The sequence below is a fragment of the Manduca sexta genome, chromosome 24 (assembly GCF_014839805.1).
Source record: "Manduca sexta isolate Smith_Timp_Sample1 chromosome 24, JHU_Msex_v1.0, whole genome shotgun sequence".
Lineage (NCBI taxonomy): Eukaryota > Metazoa > Arthropoda > Insecta > Lepidoptera > Sphingidae > Manduca > Manduca sexta.
In genome coordinates this window covers 7,944,424-7,970,872 of record NC_051138.1, presented here as the reverse complement: position 1 = coordinate 7,970,872, position 26,449 = coordinate 7,944,424, and the positions used below count along the sequence as shown (strand labels likewise).

Sequence of the window (26,449 nt, the reverse complement as noted above, 5' to 3'; positions counted from 1 at the left end):
TATTTTAATACAATAATCTTATTTTTATTATACGAAAAAATGTTTCTACTAAATATTCTATATTTTTTTATCATTAAGACTGCATGTCACTGGAATATAAAACACTGAATAAAAAAATATATAAGATAAAAACGGATTTTTATAAATCAGGATACTCACATAACGTAAAATGTACGAAGCAAATATTCGGAGATGCATTGTTTTTAATGTTAATAATAATATTTATAGTAACTACCACCGCACTTATATAATATATACCTTCCGAGTCCGCCCCACTGTTTCACTTGAGCATACATCAGCTTTACCAGCGAAAGACTAGGTGCAGGATCTAACAATATTTGAAACAGAGAAAACTATAGGACCGGCAGACATTTAAATTTTTCCCCGCCAACCAGTGTATATGAATAATGTTCGTTAACTCACTATTTGTACTTAATTACTGCATGAAAAATTCTTTTCACTAAACACGGGAAATTGCTGTATTGAACGGTTAAAACTATTTGATAACATTGTAAACTTGTAACGGCGTATGTGTTTTAGTATTCCGTATCTGCCCACCTGTTACAGACGTTTTATTTGAAATCTATTGACGTAATATAATTTCATTCCATAAAGGCAGTGTTTTCTCGATTTAGTTTTGGTTACTTATAGTGTAAGGGATGCAATATAACGTAACTATGAAAATATTACATGGAAACACGATGATTGTAATTGGTAGAATTATAATTCATCTGAAACCGGAGTTATATAATGACTACTATATTAACTATATTAAGACTTGTCTGCCTATGTAGACGATTGGAGTTCAGTACAATCCCAAGAATTCTCTATATTTGAGAGGAATAAAGATTATATCCACAACATTGATAAGCCATTCCAATGCGGTTGCCAATTTTGCGTAAGCGGGTTTAATCACGATATTTTCTAGCTTATTCTGCATTATATTGTCCATGGCATTTGTTTTGATTGTATTTGTTTTATAACGGTACTTTTTGGAAAATAGTTACAACGTCTTATTGAACAACACAGTGTTACGATTATCGTAACATAACCAAATAATATAATCAGCATCGGATAAGTTAGACATGTATTGTGTGATAATGCACCATAATAATAATTTCTGTGTCAATACATACGATATATTTTAATACTTTTAAAAATGATAACTCATGGATCTAGCAGGTTTTCTGTTTTGCTCTATTGCAAATTATATTAGAATTACGTAATTCAACAATGTTTTTATTTCAACCTCTAATTGGTTTTATTAAAAAAAATATATAATCATGTTCAAAGTCAGTAAGTTATAGTTATATAATTATTTATAATTTAAAAATATTCTGTGTGATACACAACTACTCTTCGACACTTTTGTTCCAAATTATGTAAATTACATTAAAATTATCGTAAAGAACACGCGGCCCGAGTATCACCATCTTATCATGGTTACGTGTATTTTAGGCGTTTACCATGTTTCTTTATAATTACAGTCAAGAACGCGGCTGATAGTGAATTAAGGGCATTACAGTTTATGTGTTAGGATGTGTTTTCCTAATTATAAGTACTTCCTTCCGTCATAATTACGTGAGCAAATAGTTTATTTTTTTAGATAGAGCTGTTTGTTTGTCAACATTAAACAATAATAAAGTTGGTGTTTTTGAGGAAATAAAACAATGTATTGTTTAAATTATGTTTTATTGTTTACATAAACTTAAATCAGTCCATTCTTTTGAAGTGAAAATGCATTTGGCACTTTGTTTGCTTACTAATATGGCTCGTAACAAACAATACATTGAATCCACTACATATAGTTGTTCCAAACTAAAGTCATAGCAAACTCATTGATCCGTTGGGACATGTAATATCACAATGAAAAGGCATAATTTATTTATACATAATAATAATAAGCGTAACATTTAAATTTATTTACACAAAATCACTCTTATTCTGAAGTGGGTTTACACATTAGAAGTTGTTTAGTTTCTGTACAAAAAAATTTGAACAATTGAAGAAGTAGTCGATATGTTTTTATTTTATCTACAAAATTATTTACAGTGAGAATAAAAGGTTCGCAATCTTATAAACTATCTATCATATGGCAAATTTTTGGCGACCTTGATACAAGATCCCAATGATACAATTTGTACATTATTATATCTAACACGATATTTACAATTTTACACGGTCATTATTGTTACACGTATTCTTCAGAGGGCTTTGGCGTGCCATTTTGATGTCTTAACGAAGCAGGCATTCGACCGTTCACAGTTTCCGGTAGTTCAGCGAGATCCTTGAATACACCGATCATGCTTTGAAAATTGGGCCCCCAATTAAATATGTTGTCCCAACCCAAAGCCGCCGCCGCGGGAGACCCGTTTGCCTGTCTGTACAACGCAGCGCTTACATGAGGGGCGAGGTCGTCATCAGATGCGACTAGAGTACTCAACGAACCACGAAATGAGGAATCAAAACTTTCATATGGTGGTGGTATAATAGGCTTCTTCGGATTACTCGCACTACTAACGTTTTGCCTCCTAACATCCTCTAATTTATCTGCATTGATGCTGTTGTTATCGTACTCTATTTCTGAACATGTAAAACTGTCATTACCGCTTTCGTCGTCAGAGCCAGTTGAACTTCTATTGTCATCTGGTGGAGAATGATGCCTGTGTGACATGTGATGTCCGACACTTGTTGTTCTCGGCGCTTCACTAGAACTTGAAACTGCATCTAAGGTAGACACTAGGCTTGATGTCCTCTGCCTCGCATTCATTCTTTCAATTTCTTCTGCTGTCAGTCCAACCGCGCCAGTACCGACTGACACTACTTGAGGCACTTGCGGTGTGGCGCTGGGGGTCTTTCTACCTGCTGATGAACTTTGTCCGCTAAGCTGTGACATAACCGGACTATTCAAACTTCGTTCGCTGTTGCTATGCAATGCATCTTTACCTACTCCGCCTGAACTGGATGTAGTAGCCAGTAATGCACTTTGAAGTGGTTTGCCTGATATATCGTGAAGTGTTAATATTCGTGGTTGTTGACTAAGTTCGCTACTAGGCGATAATCGAGCTAATGGAGTGGTTTGATGTCGAGGCTGGGGAGGCGGCTGAGCAGCTTGCGGCAGTACTCGGGATGGAAACCCACTAGGATGATGTGGCGAGTGTCGGTGTTGGGGCGTCTGGTGTTTGTGATGGTAACCTGCTATAGGTGGTGGAGTGGCTTTATATTTCCTAGCTCCTGCTGCTTCTCTAAATCCTTTATAGTGATATACAATGTCGATGTCTGACGGCGCTATAGAACTTGCATTTTCTAAATCATAGTGTTCAGGAACTTCTGAATTCAAATCTATGCCGCTTGGATGATCATGATGATGAGATGTGTTTGTAGATGGTGGAGGTGGCGGATGGTGATCTTCTCTCAATGCTGGGCTTTTACCAACTACTTCTCGTTCAATTATATCTGGTCGTTGTGGCCTAGGTGGATCTATGTTCATTATTTCTCGATCTTTATATTTTTAGACAGAAGTTCAGGGACCAACAATATGTCCAACGTTACGTGTAATATCAGCATTTTCTGACATATAACTGGTAAGACTAGTATCATTATTGTGCAAATTTCGATTCATTATGCTATCATTAGTTCCTGCAATTAAATTTGGAGCATTTAATAGTGCTGGACCACCATTTTGTTTCGAGTGAGTGCCATTGCTTTTATTTCCGGTACTAGCTTTTTCTTTTTTTTGTTTTCAAAAAAATAGCAACAACCAATATGGTAACTATCAAAATACCGAAAAATACTATTACAATTATAATTCCTGTACGTAACGGGTCTGGATTTTGTGTAGATCCGACAGCAAAAGCGCTATGACATCCATTTAATATTTTTCCTCTCCGAACTGTATTTTTGAAAATGCTTCCATTTCCAGCAAAAGGTTGAATTTCATTATTAATTGTAAGATTTGCTAGACATCCCTCAAATTTATTCTGGTGCGATACGGTCAGCCATTCTGTTTTAACGCCTCCCAGGGACAAGAGGGTAAGGTAAGGGTCTAAAAAATCATGAACGCCAACTGCATCCAGTTCTTCTCCAACATTTTTACTATCTACTATCAAACTTATGCTTCTTCCCATAGATAGTAAAGTAATATTATGCCATATTCCATCTGAGACATCATTCTGTTCTGTTTGAGTCATATTTACCATAGAATTCTGTTTTGACGTATAACTTACTTTCCCTCCTACTAATTCTATTAATGTATAATATTTGTCAGTCGCCGCATAAAAAAGTATACCATCTTTTTTGTGTGTCCTAAATGAAAAAGAAAGAGCTTTTGTTGGATTGCTTAATTTTATATTCATTTTTCCCGTAGATTTACTATTTCTCTTATCCCATACTGTATTTCCTCCGTAAAATGATTCAAGCAATTGTATTCGTCTATGCTTTTCTGATATTGTGTATGTAATAAATCCATTTTCACCGACGGAAATAGATTGAAGAGAATGACTGCAGTCAGGGGAAATATAAGTACCATCACATTTGCAAAAGTTCGTTTTCCATCGGTCTTGACATTCGCCAGTACCGCAGATATCTTTTTTGTAACAAGCTCCTTTTTCAGACCGTTCACAATTTGCTTCAACACCGCGCGAGTGAAGAGGATTTGTAAGATTCAGTAATCGGCCATTGATTGTTATACTATGCATACATCCCACGAAGTCATCCGAATGGATTTGTCCCGGACGCTCTAAGACTGGATCTGCTTTGTCAAGTCCTCCGATGAGAAGAGGTTCGTTGTTAAAGTTCAGCGTTCTGAAATAAAATTGTGAGGAATGAATATTGTGTAATTTTTTTATATTAGGCACACGGATGAAGTAAAAATTATACATACCCTGCTTGTCCAGTGTCATCACTGTAGCATGAATCATCGCCAGGTTCGCATTCCATGCAAACATCTCCATGTTCTGTACATGAGGTTACGCTCAACGATATCACACGACCATTTCTTGTGGCAGTTAATTTGTGCCAATTGCCATCTGCTAGATTTTTATTTGGATTTGAAATAGCAACAGATGTTATCGATGTTCTAGCGCCACCAAATGAAAATATTGGTTTGCCACCAAGTAGTTCTATGGCTATAAAATCTGATCTTCCACCGGTTTGAGCGCCGTAATTGTACAGTAGCAACGCATCTGGTTTGCTTGTTGCAAATATAATAGTTATATCATTGGTCGAAGCATCTAGAGCAGAAAATTGCATGTATGACAATTCGCCAAAACCAAACGTAGTACTTTCACAGTGTGTTCCATAACGACCATTTGTACAACTACACTTATAACCAGGCTTTAAACTTATGCAAATTCCCCCCATACATGCATGGATTGGGTCGGCACGAATCAACGAGAGCTTCGCAATGATTACCACGATAGCCAGGTCGGCATAAGCAGAAGAATGAATTTCTGTCTGAACTTTCTTTGCAAGATCCACCATTTTACATGGATTGCTGCTACATACGTCGTCCTTCTCTTGTTCACAAGTTTTTCCGTCACGACGCGGTGGACAAACACAGACAAAATCATGACCTTGTTTGCGACATTGACCGCCAAAACGACAAGGGTTTGGTGAGCAAGGATCTTGTCGCTTGTCACAATTCTTTCCCATAAATCCGCCTGAACATTGGCAAGTATAATCATGCTTTATAAGAGGTGAAGTTAGAATCAGCGTAGAGCTTTCGGTAATTTTAGTGTCATCTAACACCCGAATTGAGTCCGTACAAATACCATCATTTTGACACTGCTGCGAAGCACAGGGATAATACGCCACAATAATTTGACTCTTCAGTAATCTTGTTATTTCAAATTCCTTGTTTCTTAGGTGTCTTTCAGTATCTTCTCTTTTTGATATCGTATGATTTTCTTCCATAGCTATAGTTAAATCTAAGTGACCTTCCATTTCATTTATACTGTATAGGAAAATTCTTTCTCTGTTTTTTAGCCCTCCTTTTAATATCTCTAACAAACTTCGGTAATAGTGTGTTAAAAAGTCTGATGCAGTCATGTTGTTTATTCTCATAGTGATTGATTGCTCAACAGTAGCATTGTCGAATGAAAAATATTCTACGCTTATGGAGGATGTAACATCTTTGTGAACTCCATCATTGCCTAATACTGAAAATGAATAGCCTTGTCCTGGTTTCACAGCATTGGTATAAAGATCACATCCTTTTTTAATACTTAATAAAATAAGTGTATTTTCCGAGGTAGAATCTCTAATCATCTTACATTTGTAATCTCCAACAATATCTGGATCATTAGGTTTTATATCTGCTATTTTTCCGCGTGGAACTTTGTTATTGAATGCATAAACAAGCACGTGTACCGATCTTGGTGTAGGTGGATTATCATTTTTATCCTTTACTTTGATCTGTATTGTATAATTGGATTTCATTACAGGAGTACCGCTATCTTCAATCAAAACAGTAATTTCTAGATTAGGAGTTTGTTCTCTGTCTATTTTCTTAGTGGTCAAGAGTACGCCTGTATGTTTATGCATTTTTACGTAACTTTGATGTTTTCCACCAATAATCGAGTATGAGAAAGGTGCCCCGTTTGGCGGCAAATCTGGATCTTTTGCAGTTAGTGTCGTTATGCTAGTGTTTGGCGGCTCGTTTTCGTAAACAGAACCTTCAAAGTTGGCCACGTCAAAAACTGGACCATTATCATTGATATCTGTGAGCATTATTTTTACTGTAGCTGTACCAGTTTGTGGTGGTATACCCGTATCTATAGCACCAACAGTTAATAAGTATGCTGATAACGTTTCTCGGTCTAATTGTCTTGCTACTTCAATCACTCCTGATTGAGGATCTATTTTGAAATTTTGATCAATATTACCTCCTATAATAGAGAAGCTGAACTGATTATTTTGAGGACGCACATCTTTATCAACTGCTTGCACTTGAATTACTTCTTGACCCACATTGGCTCCTTCAGATATAGTAGTTTCATAATAATGTTGAGAGAATTCAGGTGGATCATTACCATCTTGTATGGAAATTATAACTTGCGCTTCATCTGTATCATTGCCATGTATGCTACCAGAATTTTTTGCTAATACTGTTAACACAACTCTGTTCTGAGTTTCCCTGTCCAAATATCGGGCGACTCTTATAACCCCAGTTTGTGAATTAATACTAAATCCTTTGTCATTACTTGATCCTACAAATAAGTAATAAATTATGCCATCATCGCCACTATCTTGATCAGTAGCTTGGATAACTCCGACGTTAGTTCCAACTTCAGCAGATTCCGAAACATCAAAATGAAATACGGGTTGTTTGAATTTAGGATAGTATTCATTTACGCCCGTTATATGAACAATCACTTCCGTTGTGTTTTCATATTGGAATCAGGATTTTCTGCCCTGATTTCTAATTTATATAACGACTTTTCCTCAAAATCAAATACTTCTCTGGAGAAAATTTCACCATTACTTTCGTCGATATAGAACATAGATAACATTTCATTATTTATGTAGTACTTTATAATAGAGTTTTTAGGGGAATCGATGTCCGTAGCTTTTACAGTAAATATAAAGCTATCAACAGGTGAGTTTTCAGGCAGATAAGCGACATAAACTGATTGATTAAATTGCGGTGCGTTGTCGTTAATGTCGGTTAAAATTATAGTCAAAGTTGCAGTTGTTTCTCTTGATTTAAAACCAAGATCTTTTGCAGTTATATTTAGACGATACTCTTGAATAGTATCATAGTCTAAAGATCTCATAATGCTGATTGTGCCAGATATAGGGTGTATTTGAAATTCTTTACCGGTATTTCCAGATGAAATGGAATATCGGACAATCCCGTTGGGTCCTTCATCCTCATCGCTAGCCTTTACCGTAAGGATGGATGACCCTACTGGCTCATTCTCCGGTACAATGACTTGGTAGCTAAGAGCTGTAAATCTTGGACTATAAATATTTTCACCGGTGACCACAAACGTTACCGTTGTTTCGTCTGACTGTGGAGGAACTCCACGATCAACCGCTTTAATTCTTAGCTTATAATATTGACCCAGGTAATAGAATTGCTTATTCACAGTAATCCAGCCATTTATTTTGTCCACGGTAAGGTATGCAGTACCGTTTCCACCAACTACGTGATATTCTATTTCAGCATTTATTCCAAAGTCCATATTATCTTCTGCTGTCACTTTCATTATGTGTTCGCCTATTATTGCATCCTTTGGTACAGGTACAAATTTCTCGTGGTCATTGAATTTAGGTGCGTTATTATTAGCATCGACCACATTTATTGTTACCAAACATTCCGAAGACATTGGTGGCTTTCCATTATCAGTAGCTACAACAACAACGGAATATGTGTTTTCAGGTGAAGAATTAACTGAGGTCCTTTTATAGTTCATAACAAACTTGCCTAATATTTCACCTGTAGCAGGATCGATAGAAAATAAATCAGAAGGTTGTTGAAGGGAATATGAGATGATAGAATTAGGTCCTTGTTTGTCTCTATCTGTTGCAATTACTTGACCTACGAAACTATTTTTTCTTTGCAACTCGGGGAAGTTGAAACTGTAGAAGGAATATTCAAATTCTGGTGCATTATCATTCTGGTCTTGTATAGTAATTGTCAAAGGTGTTTCAGATCGCCATGCTCCATCGATAGCAGCAACTTTCAAGATATATTCATCCTGAAGTTCTCGGTCTAATGGACGAGCTACTGTAACATTACCGCTTATAGGATCTATGATAAATTTTTCCCCAGGATTTTCGACAAAACTATAGGTAGCATTTGCATTAGGACCAGAATCCAGATCAGAACTTGTAACTTTAATTACAAAGGAGCCAATTTCAGCATTTTCAGTAACGTTAACACTAAATAATCGAGTAAATCGAGGAGGATTATCATTCTTATCTAAGACGGTGACGATGACTGTTGAAGTTCCGATTAATTGCGGTACTCCGTGATCAACAGCTTCTACTAATATTTCATAAAAAGGAATTGATTCACGATCTAATGCCATATTTGTGTATATTTCGCCAGTTTCCGGATCAATGCTGAACGTTTCTTCATAATCGTTAATTAACTTGTAGGATATTCTCCCATTCTCATTTGAATCTTCATCATGGGCATGTATTTCGATTACTAATTGAGGTGGAGACTCTTCCTCTTGTACAGTGGCATTATACAAGGCACTTTCAATGACTGGTGGGTTATCATTTGCATCTGTAACCTTAATTTCTATTTCAATAAATGATTTTAAAGGTGGGTTATCCGAGTCTCTAACTTCAAACCATACTTCATATAATGGCATCGTTTCATAATCAAGGCCTTTTCCCGTAATGAAGACTTCACCACTCATTGGTTCCACTCGCAATGCATCGCCAACATTACCACCTGCTATACCGTACTGCAATAATCCAATCGGTCCCTTTTTCGGCGATGTAGCAGACAATCTCGTTACTAAAACCCCTTCAGGTGTATCTTCTGAGAAAGTAAAAGTTAATTTACTTGTCACCGTAAATTTTGGGAAGTTTCTTACAGATTTCGGTATCAAAATTAATTCTGCGGTACTTTGTCGTGGGCTTTCTCCGCTATCTGTAGCAACTATTATTAAATTAAAGGCCAATACATTTTTGTCTTTATACTTCATGAGGTTTTCTTTCGCTTTTATTACACCAGTTTCTTTATTGATGGTAAATAAATCTTCATGTTCGCCTTTCAGATCATATGAAATCTTTTTATTCAAGCCAATATCATTATCATTAGCTTTTACGCCAAAGACAAAATCACCTTTGACTGTTCTTTCTGAAATATGCGTCTCGTACACTGGATGCGCAAATGTTGGTGTATTATCATTCTCGTCTTCTACAACTATAGTTAAGTTAGCTGTAGCAGTGCGTGGGTCTGTTGTTGACGAGTCTTGCGCCATTATAATTAAATAATAAATATCCCATTCTTCTCTATCCAATGTTGCATTTGTTGAAATGACACCAGTTGCAGAATTTATCTGAAACCTTTCCGATTTGTCGCCGAGAAGACTATATCGTATCTTCGCATTGTTACCGAGATCTCTATCAGTCGCCTGCGGGGTAATAATTATTGTTCCGGCAGGTAAATTTTCTTTTACGGTTGTTTTATAACTTTGTCTTTCAAATTCTGGACTGTTGTCATTAACATCTTGGACTAAGATTTTAACAGTTCCCGATCCGGTAAGTGGTGGAGATCCTGAAATGGAATACAAATAACTTTGTTAATTCATAATAAACACAAATTGGTGCTTTATAAGTATTCAACAAATTCAAGTAAGATTTAAAATTATCCATCTCTGTTGACAATATAAATCACAAATATTTATTGTAACTATATTATACTTAATTGTTTATAATATTATCTTCTATTTATACCATTAACATGGACGTTTGTAAAAATTTTAACGTTTAAAAACGTTGATAAAACTAAACGCAGTGTAAGCAAAATTTTACACATCGATATATCAAAATTTTGTATAAATACATGGTTTAAATTGTAGATTTAAAATGATTACCCAGAATGACATAATTTTTTATTTAGCACTATGTTTCATAGATCTGGATCTAGTTAGTAATTGGACTAAGTTAGTTACTTAGTAAGTAGATCAAGATCTATCTAATAGAATGGAGAAATGTAACAAAAATATAATCACCTGTGTCCATTGCTACAAGTGCTAAAGTGTATTCATCTTGTGCTTCACGATCTAATGTTCTCAGCAAAGATATTTGTCCCGACGAAGCATTGATTTTGAATAGATCCGCGTCGCCTTCCTTTATGAAGTAACGTACTTGGTTGTTGAATGGCGGTGAATCAGCATCGTAAGCATGAATAGTTATTATGTAACCCCCGTTCGGAGGAATTATATTCTCCATGACGTATGCTAAGTATGGCGAGTCTAAGAATGTGGGAGGGTTGTCATTGATGTCTTCAATTGAAATGGATAGCTCAGCCGTATCAAATCTTACGTCATCTTTAGCGCAATCTTCTGCTCTGATCACCAATACATAACGAGATTTTCTTTCAAAGTTCAAATTTTTGGCAACTCTCACGATTCCCGTGTCTTCACTTATACTGAAATCTCTATTTTCATCACCAGATGCAATCGAATATCTAACTCTTCCATTGGCATCTTCGTCGATATCTGTCGCTGACACCTGAAAAATATTTTTATATTATGTTAATGATATTTTATTACTACAATGTACTTTCAAGTATAAAATCCACTATAATGTAACAAAATTATAATTATCCCTAAAATTCATTAACTTATGATGGTATCTAATTAAGAAAAAAAATGTTTAAAAATACAGTTTGTACACACAAATGCATACACACACACTCAAGACCTTTAACCCCCGAAGGGGTAAGCAGGGGCGCAACTGGTGCACTCACTACTCACCGTGCATGTGCCATCCCATGATGTGATAGAGGACGAGCCTATCGCCATATTGGACACAAATTCCAGACTCCGAGCTAATACGAATAGAAAAACCCAATACCATTTTGTTCGACCCGCGGATCAAACTCGAGCCCTCAGTACTGTAGTCGTACCGTAATACAACTACGCCACCGAGGGATTCAATTCATATTTAATTTGTATATCAAATAACATCAACGGTGCGCTGGATTATTTATTTCCAGCACTTGGTACCGGACTTTCGTCCACTATGAAGCAAATTTTCATATCATTGATATTTTTATGGAGAATCCTCCGGTGTGTTAATTTTCTGCCAATTTATCTTTCCCTATTAAATCCTTCGCTAACTAACAATGTACAGTGAGCCACAAAAGTACTTAAACAAATAAAAACATTCAAATCGCCTTAAAACATTCGTATTCCTATCAACAATTGTTTTTTATTTACTTAAAAAAACTTTAAAGGATATTTAAATATACTTATCGATAAAAAATATTATCGATAAAAAAACAGAATATAACTTTTGAAGTAAAGAGTTTTAAGATTATATAGTATATATACCGACATTGGGAAGATTGACATACAAAAGTTTTGCGCTTGGTGATGGTTACTGAATCTACCGTGCAAAACAACAATGTAAAGTACTTCATTTTCTTTCCAAATCATGATTTGGCACTTTTTAATGTGGATATTAGCATATTTTCTGTAAATTTATTATTTTTGTATTAATATCTAAGGACACTGTGATATTTCAAATAAGACAGCGACTTATAACCAATTGGTAATAACTTTTGGAGCAAAATATTTGACCCTGCTGTCTGGTCTGTAACTATATAGTTTAATGTCTTTGGATTGAAAATTTGTAGAAGCACTTAGAATTTTTCTTAGACTTTACGTCAATTTAGTCTCTATGCGTGTTGATAGGGACCCGGGATTTAGTCCCAGTAATTCATCGCCCTAGTTTATGGGTGCTTATATAGTCAAATAATTTGATGTTATATAACTTACTTGTAAGACACTGGCTCCAATGCTGGCATTCTCAGGAACTGAGGCACTATATTGTTTTGGATCAAACACAGGGCTGTTATCATTCTCATCCAAAATATTTATAGTTATCTTACTTTTGGTTAAGTTTGGCGGATCACCCCTGTCTTTGGCAGTAACAGTTATTACATAACTCGATATTAGTTCTCTGTCGAGCTTTCCTGTAGCACGTAGAATGCCGTCAACATTTCCTAACGAAAAGTAGCCATTAATTTCTGGGTCTGGCGTCATGAAATACTCCACGTAACCATTTCTCCCTTCATCTTTGTCTATAGCTTTAATAGTCATTACGACTGTATTCAACGGAATGTTCTCGGAAACTGTCGTAACGTTTGGTGTGATAAATTCAGGCGCCATATCATTTATATCTTTCAGCTGTATTGTAACCTGTAAAGAAATTATCATAACATTTCAAATTAATTCTTGTACTTTTATTCAATTTATGTTCAGTAACAACGACTCTGATTATTATATTAGTAAGCAGCAGTAGCTTTTAAGCCATATTATAAATAGGTTATTAATGAAGTATATTTAAACGACTCGATAAAGTGATACCGCTGAATTTATTTTAAGCATTATAGGTGGTAAACATAATTGATAGATGATTTCAGTTTCCTATATTTTATTTAGTTTATTATTTTATATTTAACAGAAAATAATGTGAAAAAAAAATCTTATGTGAAATCAGCATGAATTTTTTTTGAAAAAAAAAGCAGTTATTCGTATTTGAAATATTGTTCTAAGCAAAAGTGGGGGCGTAATGGGGTTATTGCGCTGTTGTTTTCTCACTTACGCAGCATTATGGCCGGTGGCACTGACTGACTTCACGTTTCAATATTACAATAATTCCACAGACAAGCTTAGAAAGACAGCTTCACTTTCCACCAAATTTTAAGGCTTATTATTGCGTTGATTTCGAAAATAATTTTTCCGTGTGATTTTGGATAAAATACAATAAATTTGTTTAAAAAAAGTCGTCAACTACCCTATAATATCAGCTTATTATAATTGTTTATCCGGGATAAACAGAAAAGAATATTTTGAACTAACAATTATGAATAAGTTTGGATGTGAGTAACTTATTATGCATATTCATTTAAGAGGGTTTAAATCGCCACGCCATTTCAAAATGGCAGTTGGTAGGAGTGAAATAATATCCTTCGAAGGAGACTCATAATAGGCACATTGTGATAATCAACAATAGACGACGTTAACAATAGGTCGTAATGAACGCGTGTGCGCTTACTGCTGCTTGAGCTTCCGACAAATATTTAATTTGATGAGCGAATTTTACTATAACATTTTATCTAGATAGAAAATGTAACTTTGCTATTTGTAAGCTGCATTATTAGATTTCGCAAAGACCATAAGTACTTAGTGATCTAAACTATAAAATTAAGTTTATTTATAACTCGTTAAAATAGTTCGCATAGATTTGTATCTACCATATAAACAAACAACCATATAAGACTTCTGAACGCTGTGTGAAATACTGATAACTAGTTAGTAAGGGCTTACTAGAAGTAACACCGTCCTGCAAAAGTAAATATTGTATCCCCGGTAAATTCTAACAAGTCATGTCATCGACTATAAACCTTCGAAACTTCACGAGCAGGCTATACTTGGAAACTGCCGACCGACGGTAAACAGCTTTTTTATAGATGTGTAGATACATATCATAAACCAAAGTAATAATCTAGGATTCATAATGTAATTTGTACACCGTAATCAGTAGCATAATTAAATTACACAATTTAAATAGGAATAATAAGTAATCTAAAAATAATACCTGTACAGTGGATGACAACTGAGGTTCCGGTGGTCTCGCTAAATCTCTAGCGGTTACAACCAAATTGTAAATCGGGAGGGTTTCTCTGTCTAACAGCTTTGCCGTGTAAATAGTTCCATTGTCAGAAATTTTAAAATCTTGATTTTCATCTCCAGATGTTATTTTATACGTTACTTTTCCATTTAAACCTAGAACACAGAAACATAATATAAATATATGTCAAAAATATTAAAATACTAATAAATAAATACTAATATTAAACTAATATAAAACGTTAAAATTGCATATTTTATAAAGTTTTTGTTAAATGCGACTTCTTATTCCATCTAAATTAACTGTTCACTCACCTGAATCCAAATCAGTGGCACTTATGGTAACGACAGAAGAGCCTATCGCCGCATCTTCCTGAATTTCATTAGAGAAACTCATCGGGTCAAATATGGGCGTATTATCATTTAGATCGATGACGTTTATGTAAACAGTGACCGTGCCAGACAAGGACGGGTGGCCACCGTCCTGCGCTTGCGAAACCAGAATGTAGTGTTGCGTCTGAAACATTCATACATCAAACATTTTTTCGTGTGTACTCATGACAACATTATTGTTTCGTATCGTTTATTATCAGCATCAAATGAGACAATGCATGTATAATTCACGGTATTGCTGAAACATTTTGTGAATGACGTCGGCATTTAGATTTTCCATATAATAGGTCACCGAAGCTTTCCAACTATGACAAGCTCCCTCATTCGCGGATCGTGAAGCGAGATGACGACTTAAAAAACGAGGAGTGGACGCGGAATCCGGCTCGGGGATGTTTTGCGGACGGCCGCTTTGTCAGACATTGTTCGAGCCTTAATTTCGATGGCGGATCGAGCGGGCAAATGCCGAATATGATGCGCGACGCGAAAAAACTGTACCGGGATGAAATTAGCAGCTCTCTAGCAGGGTACGCGGAATTGGCGGGCGGTCGAGACAACCGACGCATGTATGTACCCAGCGAATTATTTTTACTAATTAGCAGGCCCTGCGACTTGATGACTCCGTAGTGACTGAAGTTGGCTCGCATTCGCGTTCGTGATTCACGCTCTTATGGTTTGACTCTCGGGCACATTGTATTGCGAAAGTTAATCTGACGAAGCGTCCAGTCTTTTAAAAACAATGGAACGAGTTTCTTTTGCCGATTTAAAGATAAAACACAACTAGCAAATTGTTATCGTCGTTTATGAGCGACGGAATGCACTTGTAAGTAGGGTATACTTATTGAACATACCTTTTATTATTCATTACTTTTTATTAATACATTATAATAGTTTTAGATGTTTAACATTTCTACTATATAGTAAAATTATTAGATTTTTAAACGTACACCTAAAAACATAATTATATTAAAAAGTAGAAAAGTACGCGTAATGGATTAGTGATTAGATGCAACATCTAAGTTAAAAGGGGTATTAGTTACGAGCTGTTGATACAGCTTGGCTTTGAGTTGGTCCCTATTGTTGAGATTGTTACAAAACATTTTTTAATATTTTACGTTTATACTTTGCTTTTTCAAGATATATGAAGTCTTACCCGCTAATCCAGTGTGGTACTTGACTTAAACCCTCTCAACAGTAGAGGAGCCCTATGTCCAGCAGTGGAACAATATAAAATACAGGACTAGTATTAATAAAGTATTATTATGGGTTGTTTTCTAGTAGTAATAAAAAATCGAAAATTAAAAAGTTGAACAGCAACAAAGTTGACAAGCGGTGTCTAAATATTTAAACGGAATTCCCACCTCGCCTAAACTCTTCCATATTTCAGAACGACAGCTGATTTATGTCCATAGAAAATTAAACGACTTGTTTGTCATTTTACTACGGCATTGATGAGTATTACAATAAGGCAGTTACGATGCAAGTTGCCGCAAAAACAGGTTAAAATAAGCTTTGAGCTCTGGCATTTTATGAAAATAAAAATAGTACCCATAACCCGTAGTCCGTTTATAGCCGTACCAATACATATGGATGTATGCACTTGGAGTAGGTGTATGGCGATATCGTATTTGTTTTATACTCTGGATTGTTTTTTCAATATCTTATTGTTAATATGAAAATGGGAGACTGGTGTGAAGTATTGGATTAAAATTATCGCGTGCACGGCGTACTTGATGGCTTCTTATGTCTTCCACAATTATATACTGGACCTTACTGCTTCAATGACTAACGTCGATGGAATTTCAGCATTTAAAAATTAGAATACACAATCAACCCTATTATGGAAGAAAAATATAAAAATCAATAAGCTGTTATTAATCCCACTGTAACCTAATAACAATTTTGAAAAATGCTAAATAATTCTTATGACCTATCATCGCAAAAGACTTTTTACATGTAAAATTCATACTCGTTACATTTTGTGTAGGAATATGTTAAAAAAAAATGTTTGCTAGTTTCAACGGTCAACGCTCCGCGTTAAGATCTACGTTAAGATAATTCTGCTAACTACAGTGCCGGCCCCGAGCAATCAAGGGCAGCGTATGTGAATCTCCCACGAATCCTTACGCGAGATTTACACTAACGATTTTCTACGCTTTTTCTAACCGTACTTTAAATTTAAATAAGAGTTCGAACAAGTCGCAGGCGCCTAAAATCGTATAGAAGTTTTTATATTGTACGTTAATGATCTTGACCTAATTAGTTTAGGCACCGTGATGAACACTATTAATGCCGATGAGTCTGTAATATTTGCAATTCATAGCATTCATACCGTTCGGTGTTGTTACCAAACATTTACGGTCAGACATGGCGCATGCCATCAGGCAGTTGATCTGCTTGTCACGTTAAATTATACAAACATTTATAAGCCTAAATGTTTTAAAAATTATTTGTACTGATAACCGTACGATTTGATTAATCATCATCCACATCGCAAAACCTGACTAATGTAGAACTTATTTTACAATTTACCACTAACTACACCTTGTTCACCGTGCATTGTGTATATCACAAAAACACTAACGTTTTTGTCTTGTAAGATATTTTTATATTCAGTATCATATTTAGTGTAAAAAATATATATTTTCACTTAAAAACTTCGCGTGAATAAACATGAAAAGAAATACAATCTATCTACATCTGAAGTAAAGTTCTGTCGCGATCCTCAATTATAATAAGACACTGGATATTACACTGAACCTACAACTTTTACTCATTATGTAGAGATATTGAGGTAATCATTAAAAAGACATTGATCAGGACGATGCCTATCAATTACATATTAATATGACATGGATCGCTAATTTATAATATTTTAACATAAATTATGTAAACACAAGCAACTATAGACCACTCGTTTTCCAATTAAATTAAATACAAATAAAGACGAAATACCTACATCAAATACATACGTAGATATAGGTTAATAAGACCCTTTCCTTTTATACGATCGTCTATAAACTGGGTACTTTAAGTGTCATTATTAAATGAATACAAAAACTCGGCAGTAAAAATAAAACACTAGTAACTGCCGCATGAGACAGTAAATTAAGAGCTGGACTGAAATCAATCAGACGAACAAAGTTACACGAGGGTAGGCATCTATGTAAGTTCTGATATGAAAGATTTTAAGCTTTAAGCGCAGAGTTTAAAGTTGAAATTCCAAGGGATATAATCATTCAAGCGGTAATCAATGCTGACAAAAGTGTATCCTCCTTTTCGTAAACAGCAAATAGTGGCGTATTTACAATTTTAAACTTTCTGCTTGAAACCCGATATGTCAGGGAGTACCGACCGGGCATCGGCTTTGTTTCTCGAACTTCTTGCAAATATTTTTCTCAGTAATCACTTAATCTATTTTAAGTGTTTTTAATTGCACATTTCGTCCCTTTTTACGATGATGTCGCGCCGTTTTACGAGTGTTTTTAAACTTTGCCCGTACGACGGGTTGTGGCCGCTGCGACTTTATATTGTCAATATACATATTTACAGCTCAATCGTTTTAAAAACCCAATTAACATTTTCTTATCATTTCGTTCTGCAATTCCCTTATAAGCAAGTAAGCCGTGCGTTAAGTAATTAATTACGTGTAGTAAGGAATCGTTTTCTTGTCTGTGAATTAGTCTCAGCTTATTATAATTGTGGTTATGTAGGTACTATTAGTTTTTATTGTATGCTATTCGAAATTCGCTGTAAATGCCTACTTATATTTAAATTGCAAAATCAAACATAATAAAAACATTTACAATACTACAATTGGTATGTTATGTTAAAATGGTTAAATGTTTTCAGTTACCTCTTCGTAGTCCAGCCTAGCCGTCAGCGTAAACACCCCTGTCTGGGGGTTGAGCGAGAAGACATCGTTGGCCCAGTCCGAAATGACGACGTACGTTAGCTGAGCGTTGGCTCCCGAGTCGGGGTCAACGGCCGCCACGGTACCAACTACAGAACCTCTCGCTGCGTTCTCGGGAATGTCGAAAGAGTATGCGCTCTCTTTGAACACGGGCGGGTTGTCGTTGGTGTCCGTTACCTGAAATTATTTCATCACATTTGCGTATTGAGGTAGCTGTATCCAGAGTATCAAGAACATTCCTTACTCATAATCATCACTAATTAATAAAGTACTCTAAAGAACATTAATAAAAGAAAACATTAAATAGTAAACAACAGAAAGACATTAAACATAAGCAGTTGTGTCGGCTTAATCTGTAGTAATATTTTTTGTTCTACACAGTGAAGCAGAGCGTGGATAAGAGCACTGATCTAAAAGCTTCAATGATTATTTAATCGCCAGTCATCCGTCGAGCCGACATGTGGATGTAGACACGGTGATAAGAATTCTACTGATTGAGACCGACATGCGGCAGCGGACCGAGAGACACATTTAGAAACACATGCACTTATAAAGCTGTATTATGCATACACACGATATAAGGAAAAATAAAATAATCACAGTTTGATCGAGTGTATTAAATACTACTAATTCCTGATGAAAATTTACGTTTATAACCTAATACAAAGGAAGTTGATGTCTCGTATGAGCTGTCATAAGTATTATAATAAAAACATGAAGATTACAACATTCAGAATGCAGAGCATCAAGTTATTTTTCATTGCCTTCAAACATGTCCTATAGGCAAGTAAACGAGTACGTGTGTGTTCACTTATTGGCATTTTAAATATGTTTAATACACATTGGCTATAGAGATAATTGCCGACACATATAAATGAGCCAGAGTGTACACAACAAAATCTTTTGGGTATAAATAAATTAAATAATAAGGCGCATCAATCTTTTTAATGGTATGATAAAGGTAAGAGAGGAAAAAGACTTTGTGTTGAATAAAATTGAGTTTGGTCAAGTATGGGATTATAAAATACAATGATGTTTAATCTATTTTTTCCCAATAATTAATGCGGGCTTCGGCACGGATAAGTTAGGATATTTTTGAAACAAACCATATTTTAGTTAACAATGTAGGAATGAATAGAATGGAAATGTTTCAAAATGAGTTTTGATTATGTATTTCATCTTTTGTCATTGGAGAGTGGTGATGCAGAATATAATATTATTGTAATTTGTAAGTGGCTTTTGTCAAGATTTTTAATAATAGTAAACAGAAATATAATATACTCTACGTATTATGTGCGGAGGAATAATAGTATTTATGCTAGTAAGCGTAGAGTCACAAACCCTTTGTAGACCCGATGATGACAAAAAGCTAGTTTATAAGCGTCTCATCATTAGTTCAGGCTACAGGGTCTATAAACATTCTGCAATTCGAATGCTACGTGATCATGCGTGAAGAATATACATAGTTACAACTACAAAAAAAATTCAAACTCTACAAGAACTTGATGCGGACATTATCTTCAAGCATACTTCTAGTTTAATTACTTGTGCGATTGAAAAGCAGAGTGTAATTGCCTCTTAGATATTGCTGTGCAAAATATATATAAAAGCAAGCAAAACAATCATATTAGTATATTAAACGAACCCTTACATGTTATTATTAATTAATGCTGTTTGTATGCACAATCCGCTGCGTTTAAAAAATATTTCATATTTTATTATATATATGTATAGCTTAAAACTTAAAATTGAAAGATAAATCTTATAGATTATAGGTCATAATATGCGTGAATTTTTTAAGCGTTGTGCAAATCATTTAAAAACAAATAATACTCCTTTATGGTAATCACAACATAAATTTTAACTAAATTGAGTTATTGTGTAAAGATATCGGTGAACAGCTGGACATTTGATTGTGCGATAGTTGTCTATAACATTTGCACCATTGCCTGGAGTGTTACTCGTAGACTTCCGCTATGGTGACCTTTCGCCGCCAAGCCCTTCGTTAATTCACTGTGCTTTTTACTAACACTTAACAACATTACCAATCTAATTGAGTCGAATCAATGATCTAGTGGCAGCGTACTGCGAAAGGAAACTAAAGATTCTGGGTTCAAATCCAGCTGGATGTGCTCAAATTTATGTGCCATTTTAGATTTAAAATACTTTTGTCAATTGCCCAGTATTTGATGGACTCTAACGCGCACATTACGGGATATGTTTAAGTTCGGCGAAGTACAAGTTTATTAGCAGTGTCACTGCGTACCCCTTCAGGAATGAAAACAGTATAACTAACCTGAACTGTAACAGTAATATCTGTAAACTGGATCCCATCATCTGCCCTGATCACGACTTGATACTCCGACACCGTTTCCCTATCAAGAGGATCTTCAAGAGTAAGTACTCCTGTCTGAGAATCTATGATGAACGGCATCGGCTCTTCATTCTGTATGCTGTATGTTATACTGCCGATGGTGTCAGGATCCTCTGCTATTATGGTGGTGATGCGTTGTCCTGGCGCAAGGTCTTCCGACGCGAAGTACGCTGGTGGTATGTTCTTGAACTCCGGTGGACTGTCATTTTTGTCCAGGATAACGACTTCAACCTGTAAATAAGAAGGATGTTTAAGTAAAACATGATTGTACTGAATTATAAAACATAAATATTTAAGAATTTTACATTAATAAAAATATAGATCGCGTCACTGAAATTTTATCTTACGAAGATTAATCAAACAATGTAGGACACGCATAATTTAACGAAATATCGAAAAAGAATGAGTCTATTTTTAGCGCATGCGCAAATTACAATGTATACATATTGTTCCCCGCTGTAGACTACATGACTTGACAGATTTTAAAATATGAGCCTCCGTTATATTCTTCTTAGTTGTGGGAGTAACACTGAGTAGGCAACTTGACAGAAATTTAATACGGCGTCCGATAGCTCCTGCAATGAGCTCAAAAATTAATTATTAAATAAAAAAGAATCCCGACTGCGCAAAGGTGTCGGAGACGGGGACATGATTAACAATCAACAGATGATGATTTAGTAGCATATTCCCTACTGAAATACCCTTTTGCGTAGTCGGATTTCTTTTTTATTAGGTAATTAATTTTTATTTTCTTAATATAACTGAAAGACTCATATTAATCAAAATGTCTGAAATGTTTCCCAAATTCCTATAAAACAAAATCGTAACAAACTATTTAAGCAAACATCGAATGGTACAAAACAGACGCAAGGGACGGCTTGTGATGTTTTATTTATGAGCTCGGTTCAAAATCGGCTACTTTAACACACTATAAGAACATGAACCAAATTAATAATTCTAAAAATGCAGCCAGCGAGCCTCTGTCTCGGTCAATGTGTGACTCGATGAGCGCGAACCGGCCGGATGACATGTGCCCGTGGCTCTTTTATTTGAAACGGTTTTACATTCGATATCAATTTATATACGTTTTATACTAAATACACAACACCACGCAACCTAACGGGTAAAACTAATTAAAGTGTAAATCACGGCCTAATGTTGTATTGGTTCTTTAAGGTGGTAGCTCAAGGTCCATTTTCATACATTTTGTTTCGGCTTTAATCTGGGTAACTAAACAAGTATTGGCAAGTAAAGAATTTAAATTCACGTCTAGTTAGTGATTAGTTCTCGCAGTTGAGAAAATGTAAAATAATTAATAATCATGGATATTTCTGCCTTTAAAATTTCGTCATATTAAATTTTAAAGGCCGAAATATCCATGATTATTAATTAACGTTTTCATAACTGGTTACCCAGATTAAAGCCGAAACAAAATGTATGAAAATGGACCTTGAGCTACCACCTTAACATAAATGGGTGTGTTGCGTTTTGATAATGCTATGCATAAGGGCTAGAAATTAATAAATTTATTAAAAATATTTTATGGGCAACATTAAAGCAATGCGTCGGTCCAACCAGAAAATAGTGGCGCTGCGCGACAACGCGTGGTTTTTCGCGGCCGTAATTAATAAAGGAACGGCCTGTTCTTTAAGCTGCCAGGCCAAGACGCGCGACGTGACCTGTATTTGCATCGCACCATCGCCGCATCGTACCGCTATAGATTACAAACACCGTTAGATTATAAAGTTTGCTCAAAATACCATGTAATGCATATTCGTAAATGAAATATTTCTATTATTATATCACCTAACACTCTCCATTATTAGAAGAGAGGCTATAAGATATGTAGATATAAAACCGAGAGTGAAAATAAATTTTACATGGGTCCTTCGGAATCGATGGCAGTATCCATGATACTAAGTGCATTCATCAATATGATTAATGGAGCAGTTTTTTCCTTTCTTGTAAAATAAACTTTTTTGCTTTTTTTTGGGCAATGTTTTTTCACGTTTTTGATGAGTTTTTGTGTATTTCGCAAAGATTGATTACATCAGAATATAATTATCTGCACATTGCCTACCATTAATAGAGGCCTAATAGTTTTCAAGAGTGACTTATGACACGGTAAAGTTTTATAACTTAATCTTTATATTCTTAATAAAGTTCGTTTAATACTTATGGTGCATTAGATGTTTAGAATTAGATAAGAGTTATGTCAGAGGTGAGTTCTAACGTACCGGAGCTCGTTTATAAAAAATAATCGGACGGGACTCAACAATTCAACAAAAGTACGGGGAAGTAAAAGAACAAAACTAGATATATTTCGTCATCTGAGCTGTTAAGCACGAAACGAGCGGAGCGTTCGGGACACAATGATCGCTGCCGTCACAGATAAGAAGAGGCCGATTGTAGAGTTCGGTTCTCTGCCTGCGCATTTGTTATGATGACTCAATCTTTTCTTTGTGGTCAGACGAGGGTGCCGTCTCAAGAAGCATGCGTGGAATACCTAACCTGACGCCCACAACATCAAGTGCAGCAGCAATTAACATCGATTGTACTGTCGTGCCCCTCGACAAATAAATTGTGATGTGTTAATAAAATTTATTGTTCGGAACACAACTATAGCTGAGAAAATGTGGGACGTATTGTAAACATTTACTGTATACTGTATGGTCGTTACCGTGCGCATTCTCAAAGGGTTTATTAATTTTAGATAGACGCTATATAATACGGAAATGACAAAATTTGTACGTCTAATTGGTCCATTCAACATTGGAAAGATTAGAAATCGTGTAGGTACAGACTGCAGCGATCCGAAACAAAAACAATGTACCCAGTTAACCTAGCGAGTTAAACATATTTTACTAAAAAAAGACTAAGAGATTTATTACCAACAAAAAGCTTAGACACATGTACGCATAGTTCATCTGTACGCTGGACCCCCTAGAGTTCATGTTTGAAGTAATCGATTAAGGGAAGAGAAATGACAGTACGTCGGTTTATTGGGATCGTCGATTAGTCAAGTTTCGATAATTGATTATGGTTTGCTACTTTATTAATAATAAACACTGCGAGGCTCATTGCATTCGGCATGTTTGATAATTCAGCGAAGCATTTATATGAGAAATTAAAACACTTTTGCTCTATCTAATTTATGTAAGCAATTCTTAATGGCCAAATGCCATCTATGATTAAAACGTAATCTTTTAGAATTGTATTAGAGGTTTGATGACAGCGTGCGTAGTCTGTGATCCGCATGTTGTACATCAGACAGTGCTATTTCTAAAGATGGACTTGTCATCGTAAAGATAATATTTATAAAGCCATAGAAGAAAGTCAAAATAAAATCAAAATTAATGAAGGTGTAAAAATACTGTTATATAATTCCTTTACATAGTGTAAAGTTAATTATCGATTTTATTATTTTTATTTATTAATGTCCAAAATAAATATACTCATAGTGTTGTATTAACAGTTGGCACATATGAATCAGGAGGTACCGGCTTCAATTATCAGACTCTGAATACAATTTGTGTGAGTTGTATTAAAGAGATTTGCTCTACCATGTAAAATTTCCTTAAACTAACTAAATCAAATGTAGCCTGTAGGCATGTCGGTAATCATGTTTTGTTGACTTTATTTGGAAATGAGACGAGAGCTGGGGAAAAATGGAGGCGAATAAAAATTAGATAAATTTTTGAAAAATCATATTATGATATGACTTTGATTTAAATTGTAAAAACCCTAAGCACGACAGCGTATTTAGTTGCGGGTGTATTTTTAAAAGGAAAAATATGTTTAAATGATGTTTTCTGCAAAATAAAATATACAGTTTGCATAATATTTTGTGCGATTATTGGTATTTAAAGTAATAGCCCGCGGTAATGTGATTTCAAAATTGAACTCTATTATCAAATGTTTATGCACGAAAGGTGTTAATGCAACAGTTTCTCGACCATTTTCCAAGCATGGGGTATTCTTACAGTTTATTACATACATCTGACCTATTTAAGTAGTCCGCCATGCCCGTTGAATATTTAATGACGAGACGTGGTATATTGTCATAGCAAACAACATGAGCCGAACAAGTTCGCGGGGTCAGTCCACGCCACTTATTCCTTTGATTTATCCCGGTTATAACTTACACAGATTATTATTGAAATGGAAATTACGTGCACATAAGGATAAATTGCAGTTATTTGTTTTCAAAGATATTTCTGTTTACATTGAAAAATGTACCTTAGGAAAGCAAGCGTATAAATATATCAACAGTTTGCCTTTAATATTCAAGTTAAATTCGTTGTATTTATTTACCGTTGGAATGTTTAACATTACCTCTGAGAGGCTTCTATCAAAATAGTTCGGCAAATGTTCGAAACGTGGGTCGTAAAAATAAAATTAACACGAGAGAAAAATAAAATCTTAAAGCGTATAAATAACGTACTTAATATGTTTTATAACTATACCTACGTGTTTTACCGGCTTTAGTAAGTAACATTCGGTTTTACATAAAAATCTGTTTCTACTTTAGTGAGGCCATCAAATTTTTAAATAGTGTATAGAACATGTCATTAACTATATTATATAGTTATTAAACCTCACGAAATCTAAATGAAACTTGGCCTCGTATAGAATGACTATACAGCTTTGTCGTTTTTGAAACACTGTAATTCCACGAACATCAATCACTCAAGTCGTTTACCCCAAAAATTTTGACATCGCTCCTTTTATTGCCTCATTTGATTTTTTAATGTAATTTTGCTTCATAACACTAAAGAATTTAAATTATATTGCGTAGATATAAAATGTACGAGCGGTGGCATTAGGTGATTCACGAGGTTTATAGAGCTCTCACTGTAACTAGACTAGAAGCGAATAGTCCCCGGTACATGCGATGTTAAATAAATACGAGACAAGCGTTCAATCGGCGTTGATGCGATGGATAAACTGTTTTATTTATACAAAATCGGTGCCGTGAGCAAGAGCTACACGAACTTATGAGTGGATGTTGTTGGCCGACGGATATGGTGGCATCGTTTAGGGCTAGACTCTGTGTTTAGAGCGCTTCGTGACCGCAGCGCTGCGCCGCGCCGCGGCTGCGTTCTCGGGGTTCTCGCGCTGCTCGCCGCCGCTCCACCGGTCGACCGCCGCGCCGCCACGCCACTATCCCCTCAGGACTATGCACAATTATGTTATGGTGTCAGAGATTAGTGCGCGCGAGACGCGATACCATCTTTATTGCTTCTATTTATTTTATGTCGCAACATTAAAAATTTAAATTAATTATGAGTCAATGAAAATTGCAACCGTTTATCTATTTACATTGTGAAATATAATATTTATTTACTGTGAAAATGACGAGTCTTGTAGAGTAATATAAAGCTAAACAAAGAATAATGTTGTGAGGCTCAAATATAAATGGTTTCGAGATAGTTAACTTATGTT

At 35.3% G+C, this 26,449-nt stretch overlaps 1 protein-coding gene across 1 annotated transcript; it reads right to left on the bottom strand.

Moving 5' to 3' along the window:
* Positions 1–1,836: 1,836 nt before the first annotated feature.
* On the bottom strand, positions 1,837–21,231 carry LOC115446658 (cadherin-related tumor suppressor). Its single transcript, XM_037442484.1, is given in 12 exon segments — positions 1,837–3,758; positions 3,760–4,803; positions 4,883–5,358; positions 5,360–5,484; positions 5,487–7,388; positions 7,391–10,240; positions 10,698–11,199; positions 12,471–12,893; positions 14,296–14,483; positions 14,643–14,844; positions 18,574–18,807; positions 20,927–21,231. Coding segments are annotated over 12 exon segments (9,651 nt in total). The 5' UTR covers positions 21,065–21,231; the 3' UTR covers positions 1,837–2,191.
* Positions 21,232–26,449: the final 5,218 nt, after the last annotated feature.